The sequence below is a fragment of the Toxorhynchites rutilus genome, chromosome 3 (assembly GCF_029784135.1).
Source record: "Toxorhynchites rutilus septentrionalis strain SRP chromosome 3, ASM2978413v1, whole genome shotgun sequence".
Taxonomy (NCBI): domain Eukaryota; kingdom Metazoa; phylum Arthropoda; class Insecta; order Diptera; family Culicidae; genus Toxorhynchites; species Toxorhynchites rutilus.
This window is the reverse complement of record NC_073746.1, coordinates 189,398,283-189,413,381: the sequence shown is the minus strand read 5'-3', so window position 1 is coordinate 189,413,381 and position 15,099 is coordinate 189,398,283. Positions and strand designations below refer to the sequence as shown.

The 15,099-nt window shown below is 38.5% G+C and overlaps 1 protein-coding gene across 8 annotated transcripts in view; it reads left to right on the top strand.

The window, feature by feature from the left end:
- LOC129775344 (probable 3',5'-cyclic phosphodiesterase pde-5) overlaps positions 1–14,854 on the top strand; it is an 85,699-nt gene extending 70,845 nt beyond the window's left edge. For all 8 annotated transcript variants that reach the window (XM_055780006.1, XM_055780007.1, XM_055780003.1 and 5 more), the window contains 6 exons: positions 4,714–5,282; positions 5,337–6,027; positions 6,095–6,489; positions 13,856–14,014; positions 14,068–14,322; positions 14,411–14,854. In XM_055780006.1, the coding sequence (XP_055635981.1) occupies positions 4,714–5,282; positions 5,337–6,027; positions 6,095–6,489; positions 13,856–14,014; positions 14,068–14,322; positions 14,411–14,671 (2,330 nt within the window). In that variant the 3' untranslated portion in view covers positions 14,672–14,854. The remainder of the gene's footprint in view (positions 1–4,713; positions 5,283–5,336; positions 6,028–6,094; positions 6,490–13,855; positions 14,015–14,067; positions 14,323–14,410) is intronic.
- The last annotated feature ends 245 nt before the right edge of the window (positions 14,855–15,099 follow it).

Below are 15,099 nucleotides of genomic sequence, written 5' to 3'. Positions count from 1 at the left end.
CGTTTCGTTTCTTTTCATACACGGAAAGAAATTATTCATCCCAAAACATTTCTTCGTAGAATACGTTTTCACAGAAACGAACTTGAAATTCAGTTCGCATTTCAAAAATTGCACGAACTAAGAGGCTATAAGTTCATGCACCAAAAAAAATATATTTTTATTAAGGCTCATATGGCGTCAGCCTAACGGGGCCGGGAGTTCAATATTTTGACAATGTTTGCTTACAACTATGTTAGTAATATGTAACCGATTACTCGCGGTTGGCTCGAGGTTACTATTACAAGTGTTCTCATAATTGGGATGTTGCAGTCTTCAGTGCTCTGTACGTGTGCCCGACATGGGATACTTCCTATTGGGATGCAGCTGACCGTTAATCAGCAACGACCCCCTAGTCTGCACCCCATATCTAGCGTGGTGCATCTTTTTCGACTCGAGGAATCCAGGATAGAATGATCACTAGCCGGCGCAATCAGCTCGTGTAGAGTTGTCATGAGCGGTACAACCTTTGGCTCTTGTTGAATGATCAGTGGACTGCACAACCTTCGGCCCGTGTATCTGTAAAGAGTGTGTGTATGTATTGCCGCGACTAAGTATAAGTTTATAGATCGTTCATGCACATTTTGCAAGTCTGATTAAATAATCCTTGGTTTCGTTCAAAGAAAACATTCTCTGAATAGAAAGAAGCTATTTTTTTTTGCGTGCATGTTGGCAATTAAAGTCTGGGGAGCCGACTGCATAGCGGGCGACGTCGTACAAATGCTGACCAAAAAAATAAATACCCAAAAATTAGTTTTAGATGCAACCTTCAGCGGCACACAGCAGAACCAGCAGAGAAATTTCAGCGGCTAAAACACACCATTAATTTCTCGATGTTATCACAAACTGAATGAAGGAAAAAACTAAAAGCTACACTTACACTGCACTACATATGCTGTGTGTGCATGCGATTGCATCATCCTTTCTTCTCCTCTTCTCCGCTCGTTTTATAGCTCGAGTCGCGATCGTCGCGAACAAGCAGTATTGACCATTTGTATTCAAAGATCCAGCCACAATTGGTGCTCCCGTGGTCGAGTGGTTAGCGTCACGTCTAACATGTCACTGTTGAATAATTCAATTTTAGTATTTGTTCAAATAGCTAATAATAGCGAATGTTACATGAATTCAATATATAAATTGATACGTGCACTAAATAATGATATCAAATGTGAAAAACTCTCATATCAATCGATGTTTATTTTGTTCAGAACAGAAAATGAGGTTTATTTTATTTGCCCAATATTTTTGATGAAACACCCATTGTTATGAAAGGGAAGCATTTTTTCCATGTCATCATACCAACACACCACGCGTTGAGTGATGGTGGTGTGGTGTCCGATTCGCTTCTTCTACTCTACGCACTGCCGGTGCTTGGGCTGAAAATGCAAGAGAAACTGTACACCATGTTCGAACACCATGTGAAACATTGGGATTAAACATCGTATGTCCAAACATACCACGAATACAAACATGTCACATTTTCTAACATAGGTACGAAAAAAACATGTTTGTACTCAAACACAAAACTGTGAACAGCAGCGTGGACATGTTTATTCCGGACGCAGTGTTTTTTTGTGAAACATGGAAGACTGATGTCCATATAGTGATTCAAAACTGTTTGCTTATGCTTTCGACCCTTTTGAAGGTGAAGAAAACAAATTATTTGAATTTTTGTTATCCCCTTCGTTTATTTCAGGCTCATTAGCATTTCAGCTGTAACAGAGCCGAATTTTAATAGTGTACATGTCACATGTTTATCATATCTAAAGGGTGTGTCACATCAAATTGCATCACGGAAAAAACGCTGTAGAAATTCGCCCAGTAGACCGATCCTTTTGAAAATTTTAGACAGTAAAATAAAAACTATTAAACAACTTTTGGCATTTTCTTTTTATTCATACTTCGAGCCCAAGCCCGTATGCTTGCACCTTCCTCTTAACCCCGTCCATAAGGTTCTGTACAACGTCAGGTTGTAGTTTTTTTTGAACAGAAATCCATTTTCTCTTGAAGTCCGCCTCCGATTTGACAACTTTTGGGTTCTTCCGGAGGGCCTGCTTCATAATCGCCCAATATTTCTCTATTAGGCGAAGCTCCGGCGCGTTGGGCGGGTTCATTTCCTTTGGCACGAAGGTGACCCCGTTGGCTTCGTACCACTCCAACACGTCCTTTGAATAGTGGCACGAAGCGAGATCCGTCCAGAAGATGGTCGGGCCCTCGTGCTGCTTGTGTTTTGCCTTTCGTCGCGGTTAGGAGCCTTCTGAACCTTGTATGTACGCAGGCCCTCCCGCTGCTTGGTCCGCTGGACGAATGAACTTGACAAATTCAGCTTATTGGCGACATCCCGGACCGAACTTCTCGGATCACGTCTAAACTGCTTAACTACGCGCTTGTGATCTTTTTCACTGACGGAGCATCCATTTTTGCCGTTCTTCACCTTCCGGTCGATGGTTAGGTTCTCGAAGTATCGTTTTAGTACTCTGCTGACCGTGGATTGGACGATTCCCAGCATCTTACCGATGTCCTGATGTGACAACTCCGGATTCTCGAAATGAGTGCACAGGTTTAATTCACGACGCTCTTTTTCGTTCGACGACATTTTTCCAAATTTACGAAAAATTGACAGTGAAGCATGGCCAACGTGATCTATACACTCTTATCTGATTATAAGCGAAAGCTGAAGATATAATTCCTAAAAATTAAATTTCTACAGCGTTTTTTCCGTGATGCAATTTGATGTGACACACCCTTTATAAATAGCACATTACACAGTTGTCATTTTTTTGACGTTATAGTATTCCTTCTATACCATTGCATATGGTACATTACATTTCACAGTAGCCATTTAGGCGTAAGAGTATTCGTTCTGTTCTTCCATTGTCCAGTTAGACCGGACAGCGGAGACATTGTTGAGTTATTAATAGAATAGCAGCCCGATGTTTCTTGCAGAGCAGAGCAGTTGCATGGATGAATCGTTGTTATTTCGACCGTGGATCGATCTCCATCGCTGATGATTGTTGCGTGGACGTAGTTATTCTGTAACAACACAAAGATGGTCAATGAGGGCCCTGAGTATTGAACTCACGATCGATCGCTTACTAAGCGAACGCGCAACGAATGTGGCTACGGAGACCCCCAAATTATTTGAATTATTATTATCCATTTAATCATTATTTTATTTCTATACACTTACGTTCAACAGACTTTATAGCAGGAAATGAATCGAAATGAAATAACTCATAGATCATCTTCATAAGACTCTTCCTCATTTTCAATATATTTACGGTGATGTTTTAGAATCGCTCCAAATACTACATGGGCTGGAAAGTTCCCGGATTATTAAAGAAAACAATCGTTTTTTGGGCAAAGCTTTATTTATTTCTCAACATAGTTCTCTTCGAGGGCAATACACTTGGTATAACGAGTTTCCAACATTTCGATTCCTTTTCTGTACGAAACCGTCCTTCTGGCTGACCGTTTATATTATAGGTTGTGATGAAAATCAGAGTCTTTCGAACACAGCTGCAGATTTACTGCTAGATTATCAGTTTACCGAAAAACTTGTTTGCAAAAACAAATTTATTTCATGTGAACAATCTCCGCAAACACTGGCCATATAAAATTCTGTGCAAGAAACAGTTTGGAGTCGAAGTCAACACGTTCGTCGCCCCGTCATCAGTCGTCGCCAGTGTGGGTGACACTTTCCTCTTTCAAATTGAACAGAATTTTCAAGGAATTCGATAGAGTAGGCACCTGAACAGAAATATAGTAATCGGAGGCGGTTTTTTTAGTTTATTGCAAAAAATCAATTATATCCGAAGATCGTAGTGCGCTCGCAAAAATCCACCATTTCCTACTAATACCATTCTACAACATCCTGGCTCTAATGGCAGCTGGCTTAGTTGGGTCAGAACTTCACGGGACATTCGTGTGATCGAATAGTAACGTAATTTTTTGACCCGCAATTTGTCAATTCAATTATTACGTCTGTTCGTCGTCCCAAAGTACATCCGTTGTACATGGTCAAAACTTGGTCGGTCATTGCACGGTCTTTTGGCAACCAGGTCCTATTGCAGCGTCCTGTTGGGACGTTTGCTGGTATGGTACGACCAAAATCCTTTTTGACCGCCGCGGTGAACTTTTTTACCAAATCTTGTTCGAAGATTCCAGGATTGTTGAAATTCTCAAATGAAAGTTTTACCACTAACTGAGAAATACTTCCAGATCAAAGTGCTGTCATTAGTTTCTCGACACAACAACTAGAGTCTATAAGGAGGTAACTAGAAAGAAGCGGCGAAATACTATATAAAACAATTTTTACGCCACTGGTAGACCACTTAGCCAACACTTCGGATAAACAAATCGGACCACTCAGCTAGTTTGATTCCGGGTTGTTTACATCGCTCACATGTTACGCAGCAACCGGAAAATCAACGATTTTTACAGTTGTTTAGTTCATTTGGGAATAAAGAATTGGTCTAGCTAGACGTAGACGTTCGAACGTCCATAGTACACGAAGTACTATATGATATCATTTATATACTAGCAAATCTATTCAAAAAAGGCTCTATAATCATTCAACTGACTGACGCATATTTCATACATATGTCGAATGTTTGTTCATGTAGAACATTTGAAAATAAAATATTGATGAAAGTGTATCTGTTTTTTTTTCTCCAGGGCCTAGAAATGGAGGACATAATAATCGAAACCAAACAAATGAATGTAATGGTAGAATAACATCGGTGCAGGTTGCTGACTATCTGCGAAAACATCCAGAATTTTTGGATACATATATCGTGGATGAAATACAGCTTGAAAATGTCGAACGATGGATGATACGGAAAACACAACGGGCACGGAAGGAAACAAACCCGATCAACAGCAGAAAAACCAGCCTCAGTCGTTGGAAATTTTGCGTTCACGCGGACAAAAGACAGATGTTGCAAGATCTGATCCATTCATTACAGCTACGACCGACCAAAATGCATGTACTATGGGAACTAGCTTCCTGTATCTGTTCGGCAGTAAATGCTGATGGCTTTCGGCTTTATTTAACTGATTCAACGGATACGACCTCGTTACATCTTTGCTTGAGCAACAGTTTAGTTGATGAAAATGGTGATCCAAAGCATTTGAAAATAAAGTCGGATGCAGGTATACCGAATTATGTGGCGAAAACTAGAGAACCAATTCGGTACACCAAAGGAGACAATGATCAACGATTCGCGCAAAATGTTCTAGATGCGGTAGCATTACCTCAAAATGTGAAAAACTCGGAGTAATAAAATTTTCTTTTACAGAGTGAGATGGCACATGTATTGTGCCAACCCGTGGTTTACCCTGACGGGTCATTAGTATCCGTACTGGAACTATGGCGTCGTGATGGTGGTTCACCTTTTCATGAAGAGGACGAGGAAATAGGATGTAGCTACCTGGTCTGGGGTGGCATTGCTATTCATTATGCTCATTTGAATCTTGTTGGTATGAAACAAAGGAAACTGAACGATTTTTTGCTAGCAGTAGTTAAGTCTATATTTCAAGACATGGTCAGTATGGATATGCTAGTCTCGAAAATAATGAGCTACGCACAACGACTTGTAGATGCTGATCGTGCCTCGCTGTTTCTGGTAGATTCAAAAACTAAGGAACTATACGCAACTATTTTCGATGTTGGTTGTGAAGCTACAGTCCCGGAAGGAGAAAATAACAGTGAGGCTCACAAAGAGATTAGATTTCCGGTTGGAACTGGCATAGCTGGCCATGTTGCGTTGACTGGTGACGTACTGAATATTACCGATGCATATGCTGATCCCAGGTTCAATCGTTCAGTCGATCAAATAACGGGATATAAAACAGAATCTATTTTATGCATGCCAATTTTCATTCGAGGAAACATCATCGGTGTCGTTCAAATGATTAATAAACATTATGGTTACTTCAACAAAGAAGATGAAGAAGCATTCGAAATGTTCGCGGTTTACTGTGGACTAGGTAACAAATATATCATTGATTGATTTTATGTTCTAATAATATAACATAACATAACAATAATTTTCAGCCTTGCATCACGCAAAGCTCTACGATAAAATCCGCAGATCGGAGCAGAAATATCGTGTAGCTCTTGAAGTACTGAGTTACCATAATACCTGTTCAGAGCAAGAAATGGAAAAGTGCCTGGAGATTGGCATTCCAAAAAGTGTGCCTGATATTGAAAACTATTATTTCAGTCCGTTCCAAATAGATGATTACCAAAAAGTCATATATACCGTTTATATGTTTAAGGATCTATTCGGCTTGGCAAAATTTGATCAAAATTGTTTGATACGGTTTAGCTTGACTGTCAAGAAAAATTACAGACGAGTACCATATCATAACTGGACCCATGGATTCTCGGTAGCCAATACCATGTATAGCATTATCAAGCATAGCAGTTCAACATTCCGTCCTAACGAGGTAATTTTTTTGTTCTATTATTAATTAGATAAACTCAAAGTCAAAAGCTACGTCTTTCGAGAGCATATAGGGGGCTGAAATTGAAAAATAAAAAAATGGGTGGGTTATATCTATGATAGAACCGCCAGGTTGACGTGGAACTACCGTTGGCTTAGTAATCATTTGTTTATATTGATTAAATCATTGATTGAATGAAAAAAAAATCGAATTCAACATATTTGCTGTGTAAGTAAAGAATTTGAACAAACACCATGTAATGTAAGGCACCTTGGTTTTGATGGCTGTGTTAGGGAACACATGTCGGTGGGAAAATGTGTATATAGGACGTTTAGAAGGGAAAATATTATTTTATTGAATGTGATAGATTCGTAGAAATATTTCCTATCAATTGATGCAAGCTACTCGATCTATTGAGAAATGTTCGAGTTATAAGCATTCGAAATTTTTCATTTTTTCTGTATGTTCTGTGTTTAGGTTTTCATTTTACTCCTTATATATTATTGCTTACAATTATTGAATGTCGATTTGTCAATGAGAGAGACTTTGGAGGCCGTGGAAACTAGAACCACCAAAACCAGCAACAGACTCCCCCAACTGAGATATCAGCTCAAATTAAAGGCTGAAATCCGCTAAAAATCCGTAACGCATAATTAACGGAAGACGCGTCCACCAACAAACTCCGACTCCGTATGAAGTCTACCATGTACAATTCCCTGATTCGACGTTATACGGCTAAGAACAGTATACGGTGATGTACTGGAAAACGAAGTACAGAGTAGGAGAATGAACCACAAAATGGCGCAACTCTACGGCGAATTTGTCGAACAGTAGCCCTGTGTTCGCATTGAATCCGATGACAGAGACAGATGTACTGTCAAATTAGTTGAAGTATTGATGCGAACAGGGAGCGATGACGGAGTGGTAGAAAGGGCCCGAAATCTTCGAAGGTGAAAAATGAAGACCGACTCTACTCTCAGTAGCTTCGCTCCGACTAGAACTGCTTCGGCTGTCGCCGTCAACAAAAAGTGACTTGACTAGAAAATGAATTGACTAGCGTTGACTAGCGAACTAGTCCAGTCAGTGGTTATTCTAACTGACGCGACCAATGAATACAAATCTGCCTCTTCATTCAACTGACTTCAATCCACACTTCCATTTCCTCCTGACACTAATTTTATACCCGCGTACGCAATCTTATTTTACGTCCATATAAAGAGGAACGAAAACTTGATTTCTGATGCAAAAACGTAGTTACCCCATCAATGGACGGTTTATTGTCTACCCATCGTGTACTCAAACCAACGAACTTAGACATTTATCAAGTATGCTACAAAGATACTCGCGTTAGTATAAGTAAATAGCGAGGAAAATAGCGTACACACACTGCACGCTATTTTATGCGTGTGAGTAATTTTCGTGTACGATACAAAAAAATCTAGCTTTCCTGTAGCGTATGTCAAACCAAGTTGAACTCAAACATCGATGCATGCATAATGATACATGGGAGATAGAGAGGAGAACGAATTCGTTTTGGGGGAAGTCACTTCAAAATGCAATGAAGACAATTTGACTGGAAAGAATGAAATGATACAGTCGGGTCGGTAGAGGGAGATAGCGACTAAACGCCCGACTGACTGTTTAGTCGTTTTGGAGGAGAAACTGCGTGAAGAAGCCGAAAGTCATTTCCGACTGAATACGGATATAGTCAGTCAGATAGTCAGTTGATTATCCTCAATTGACTATGACTATGCCGAGCCCTGGTGGTAGATATTGGTATGAGCAACAAAACCGTTCAACGATGAGCCAACTTAGATAAGTGACATTGAATTAAAAACCACTCAATGCTTAAAGGCGATAATGGGTAATTAAAATATGGCTTCTGCATAAAACACGAGTAGGGTGAATATGGATCCCGCACAGCTGAAAAGTTAACCGAATTTAATCAAATAAACGGAAGGAAAAACATCAATGTGCAGACGTTAGTTTGGGTTTATTGGTCTCCTTCAATGTTTCACAGTTCGAAGAGGAATAGTGTCGGAAGTTATTCTGACAGCGGCCCAAATTTCTACTGTGTCTCGCCCAACGCTATAAGTTGATCCAGTCGTTCTGGAATCGCCTTGAAGTTTATCGTGAAAAACTTTATATCCTATTGAAAAGTACCCTTTAAATATTGATTAGGAAAACCCCCCAAATAGGAATTTCGCTGGAGTTCACGTAATCATATAATCTTGTTTACGTTCTTGTACAGTGTTAATTATATAACTAAAATTGAATGTATAGATATGTAACTGAATTTGGTAACATGATAATGCAAAATTGAAAAACGTAGGTGAACGTTAACACGACTATGTTCTATGCTTCTATAAAATCGTTAGAAACCGTGGCAACGAATGGTCGATTCCGCAAGAAAATTATTTGAATATTTCACGCTAAAAGTTGCTATAAAATGCAACGAAGATGGTTTTGCTTCATTTCGAATGCACTACAAGCACAAGAAACAAGTGGACACGATCGATGTTATAACCAGAGCTAATTGAAATGCAGACCGGAGAGGCTTAGTAAACCTAATGAAGTTAACCCAAAACTGTTACCACGCGAGTGATTAGGACGTGACCGATTTCATTATTGTTAAATCATTACTATCATAAGTCAGTCACTTTTGATCGAGCAGCTTATTATAATGTGCGTATCGATTCATGGTGGAAGCAATCATCATTTATGACACAGAACACGTATCAACTGTTGTTCGATAGAGCAAAGGGATTACTGTGTCACACGATTATTGGATTGTGAAAAGTGTCGTTAAAAAATGTATTTGTATATTGCATGCTCTTGCAATGCTTGCAACAAAACGATAGATCACTAAAATTACATATCATCGAAGCAAAAATTTTTCATTGGTACAGTACTTCGTGTTGTGCAAATTTGATTTTTTTTGTTGAAACTGTTTTTGCTAAAACAACGTTACTATACGATCCGGTTCTGCTAGAACGAACCGAGCACCAAAAACATTATTTTGAGATATTTCAATTGTATGTTTTGGTTCCCACCAATTGATCGTGACTGATCAAATTTATAATTTTCTCACTAACGTGTAACAAACAGGATATCTTCAAAGCACTATGAATATGAATATCTGTGAAATAACTAATTAATATTAATGAAATGGCCTTCAATTTTAGTATGTAGGTACTCGGTTCACTTTGGCAGAATAAAAATTAATGAATATGGTTTTCAGTTCAGTATGGTTAGATGTATTTTAGTCAAAATCATTATTACAATAATAATATTAAAGCAGTTAATAAAATTTATGATTTTCCGTCGCTGATCAAGTCGTAATCAATATCAACAATGTTTTGTTCATCGGGAACTAGCTTCATAAAGAATTCATAATTTACAGGAGATACATATTTCGACTGAATTTATTTTCTGGAACCGTTGTCAACAGTCCGAATGACACAGTCATTTTATAGTCGATTGATTATCAGTTTCTGCATCCAGTGGTACAAATAAATCATTTTATTGAAATTTGGCGTTCGCTTGATAGAACCATATTAAGTGACGATTTTTGTTACAATACAGAGCAAACAATAATTGAGAGCAAACATTATATGGTCGCAATTGTGGCATTTTTTTAATTTTGAAAAACCGCTACGCTACGCGTTAGAGAATACATTTTAGAAATCGTAGCCAAGTATTGTTTGATCTCTATTAGTGTTTATGCGATTTTGAAAGGTACACATAAAGCAAGGCAATAAGAAATGTACTATCAGGTGAGCAAATACGAGAAAACCACAGTGCGCTCATGTAGCTGCGTATTCTCGAATTCCGTCCAAATTGTCGAGAAATGCAATATTTCAGGCGTTTGTGATCAACTTCTCTCTCCCTTTCGCTCAGGTAAACATACCCTCTTCCGTTTTCCACCATTCTGTCTTCATGTACCGCTTACTGTCCAAACAGTTGTACCTTGTAGGATAGACTCGTCTTGCATCCGTCTACAAAAATATAATAATGGCAGCTAGTAGAGCGGTTCAAAGCCGCTGAATGTGTTTCACATCAAGCTCCTGCTGCGACTTATCATTGCGAAAATCGCGCGGGAGAGCCGTCTAGTGTGTTTCCACACTAAAGCGAACGGTGTTGACAACAAAACATTTCATCTATATTTCAGTGCGTGTTCATTGGCCAAATCGCATGTGTATACAAGGAGAGAGGGAGTTCAATTGAGTGCGGAAAACTTTTTTGCATATCAGCACCGCGTTGCATTCTGAAGACTGCTTTTTAGAATTTAAATCTTATTTGTACCGACGAGTGCTTCGTACTTCTTTTGCTGTAGGCGTGCAGGAAAACAACTGTTTCCTCCCTAGCTGTGTGTCAACCGAACCGTGACTGGCGATGAACTCTGTTTACCGGGACTCGAACCATTAACGTTGATTTTTCACAATCCACCGGCGGCTTTGATTATAATTTTACTAGCTGACCAGGCAAACGTTGTTCTGCCAAATAAATTATTTCTAGTGAATATTTTGGGTGTTGAATAAAACACACTAATGTATTGTAAGTGTGTTTGAATATTTTAACGATCTTTAAAATAAATCGAATGTGACCGATAAAAAAACGAATTAAATGATTTGAACGAAAGGTTATATGATATTTCTTGGTGTATTTCATTAACGTAACTGACATGTTTGATCTCTTAAAAGTTAAACGTCAACTGAAAAAAGTAATATAAGTTTGTCGTAAAGTAGAAAAAATGAAATATAAAAAATCAATATTTATTACTGTCTCCTTGTTAGAAAATACGTGCATGTGATTTTCAACATGGCTTAGTTTATTACAGCTTGGTCTCGTTCATAAATTGGAAAACGTTCAAATTAATCGGCCTGTTTGGAATCGCGTTATTTTATCGTTGTCATTCATTCGAAGAGTATTCACATCGGTAATATAAGTTTGAAACACAGCCATATTGCTTCCTTTATTCATGGATGTTTTTATTACTCTTCACCGATTTGTAGAACTCAATATTCATATATGCATATGAGTGATCGGATTTTACAATTCGATCGAAATCGACTTTTACACTCTTAAATTCGTTCGCCTTGTCGCGAAACAATGGTCAAAATAAGTTGTATTCAACAGAATACAACCAACAATATGTGGGGACGAATACGATCGAACTTCATTTTGTGTTTTAACACACGCGCAATGTCATGACAATGCATTGCGCTTTGGCCTGGCTATAACTAAAGCTGTGTCGGCGTTGCTCATGATAGTGTCTCGCAAGTGAATGTATAATTCCTCGCACCGCTTTTGTTGATTGTGTAGTAAGAATTGCAGTCGTTCAATCTCTACCTTCGCGTATATGTCGACCATAAATTGTTGGCACAGCTTACGATATCTTGAATTGGCGTTTCTTGACCATGAAATCACCATATGATAAACATAAAAATCCTTCGAGCGCGCCCTCTGTTTGTTTCGTCGCATGTTCATAAATATTAAATCAAAATGAGAAATGATGTTCATAGTGAATTAAGTATCTGTGACGGGGTCTCGTTGGTCTAATGTTTATGCAAGAGATTTTTCGTTAAAGAAACCCTTCTGACTTGCACTGTAGTCACGCGTATTCTTGAGCTTGCCACTCCAGAATACATTCAAGGCGTATTGTTCGTCATTGAAATCTCAACTATTTACTAATAAAAATGACGCAAGTAGTACTACGTTGAGAAGGCAAACCTTGGAAACGTTAGTGCCATTGAAGAAGAACATAGCGAGGGTCGTATGAACGGTGTGTGTCAACAATGAATTCCAGATTATTGTTTTTTCTTTGCATTAAATTTCTCGTGTCACCGTGCTATCATGATTCCAGCAGCGCTTGTGCTTTGGATCTACACACTTGCTCTCCAGCTGATGTTTTATCAGGGTTGATGGCAATAGCGTGATTGTCATTTTGTAATCCGAGCAAATGTGATTTGAAGAATTTCGATAACTCATTGTGCTCATTCAAAAAGGCTTCCAGCTCGTCGGTGATGCTCCCTGCTTTAGATGAATTGATGTTACTTGTGTATTTGTAGATGGATGTTCAATGAAGCGGGCGTTACGCCATCAGCCATTGAACAACTTAAATAAATTCGTTCTGTTGAAAAAACGAACAACGGTTAAATTATTAGAATATTTTTGACACAAAAATAATAAAATCGCAATTAAACCGAATTGAGGTCAAAATTTAAGGTTATATGTATGGTATAAAGTCAAATTTCATCAAAATCGGTCGAGCCGTTTCGGAGGAGTTCGGTAACAAACACCGTCACACGATATATATAGAAGATGCCATATTTGGAATTTGGGAGGAGCACAAATTGGCATTTCAATTCGGAATCATCGTTGTTTCGAAAATGTACGAGCCAGTTGGCCTTAAATGCTGGACCGAAGGTGTTTATTCGTCGTCTAAAACGGCTGCCAAAAGAGCCAACAGAACGGTAGCACTCATTCGGATTTGGCTATCTTCAGCGCACAGTAGATCGCTCACCGGTGGGGGAGGGTAAATGTACCTTTGCTTTCTTTCTTTTTCATCGATGTCGCGGACAAGCACTTACATGTACAATTGATACTTTCGGAACTGGGATATATTACCAAGAAATGTTCTATTGCGAACGAAAGACGATCACAATGAAGAATGTTTTTCGACTGATATTATTTGATTGATCTATGTGACCACTGAACTCGATCGTTCGGGCGATCACAGCATTTCTCCTAATCTCTTTCGCTCATCTCTATTATCATTGTTTTGATAGTATATCACTGTAGCTTTAGGGTAACATTATAAATTTTTGTCCTAATACTATAGGGTTGGGATTTATACTGTACAAGAGGGTACAGGATTGGTTTTTATGGACGACGAAAAGCGTGGATTTTGGGTTTGTCGAGGAGATGTCGGCAGCATGTCTAAGTTCGTTTTGGCTAATGAATTCTCTAGATTCGCACTTCTGACATGAGAAAAGATTTTTACCTGCGGACAAAAAACTCGAATTTCCGAAAAAATGAGACTATGGAAGATCTACATGGAAAGGTTTCTTAAAAACAAATTCTATAGTATGTCAAAACTATCCCGAACTTCCCTGTGTCCTGTTTGGCACCTTACGTCCTTACACAGCTTAACTAAACTATCTCACTGAGTTTAAAGTTCCCGTTATCCTAACATGACATCGTTTCCAAGCCCCATTGGCTCGTCGTGCTGTTTCACTATTTCTAATCAATGACAGACTACAACTATGGGAAGCGATTCAAATCAATACTAATACTCGAATATAGCTTCCGATTCCATTCCTTCGATTCAGTTTTATTCAAAGTATTTTCATTCTATATTCGATAGTGTTTAGCTTTATTCATTGGATCATTGTGTCATGATTTGGATCACCGTGGTAAAAATAACAAATTTATGCTAGACACTGAATCGCCGTTAGCTGCTATCTACAGTACATCAACAATGGAGCATCATCATTTCAATCAAACTGTTTCTATTCTACAACAGGTAAACCTCTATTCTGAATACGCTTGCTATTGTTGAAACCCTCTCTTCCGCAGGAAGGGCATAACATTTTCAGTAAACTGAGCAGTAATGAGTACAAACACGTGTTGAGTCTCATCAAACACTGTATATTAGCAACTGACCTCGCGCTGTTTTTCCCCAACAAACAGAAGCTTAATAAACTAGTCGAAGAGAAGATATTTTCATGGACTATCGCCGAACATCGTATTCTAGTACAATCTATTGCGATGACTAGTGCTGACTTGTCTGCCTCAGCCAAACCATGGGAAGTGCAAACAGAGACTGTTGAAGTAAGTTTTGAAAACTATTGATAATTAGTTTCCAACTAGGAATACTTCTGTCAGCTTAACAGAGTTTGATTACAATTTTGTATTATAGGTGATATTTCACGAGTTCTACGAACAGGGTGATGAGGAGAAAAAAGCCGGACGGAAACCAATTCCGATGATGGATCGCGACCAGCCTGAACAGATAGCAGCGTCACAGTTGGGCTTTATGACAGGAATCTGCATACCATGCTACACCTTACTCTATCGTCTCATTCCACAAACAGAACCATTATTAAACATGTGCAATGAAAATCTGGCAAAGTGGCAGAATATTGCTGATAAGCATGAAGCATCAATACGGCCACAATGAAATATTAGAACAATATGAGAATAAATGTTTCTGTAAGAATAATTAGTGACTACAACAATGTTTTTTTTACTTTCCTCCATAAAGTTGAGTTATCTACATACTTCATAATGTCAGAGTTATTTATCTATCGATTATAGTATCAAATTCTTCAATAAAACATAAGTGATTGGGCAAATGTGTAAACATGATTTCTATTCTAGCCAACAGATTGCTCTACCTATCATTTTATTCTCATCAAACGCATCAAACAGTGCTATCGGCGCCATTTTCTCGTTTTGACATCTGCCTCACAACTAGTGTAACATATCTTTTGTTTATTTATTTATTTACAATGATGCTACACTCATGAAGAGATGGAATTTTATAGCGGGTTCGTTTTTGAAACTGGGTTAGTTCCAAACTGACTCTGTAATAAAGAAAAAAAAATT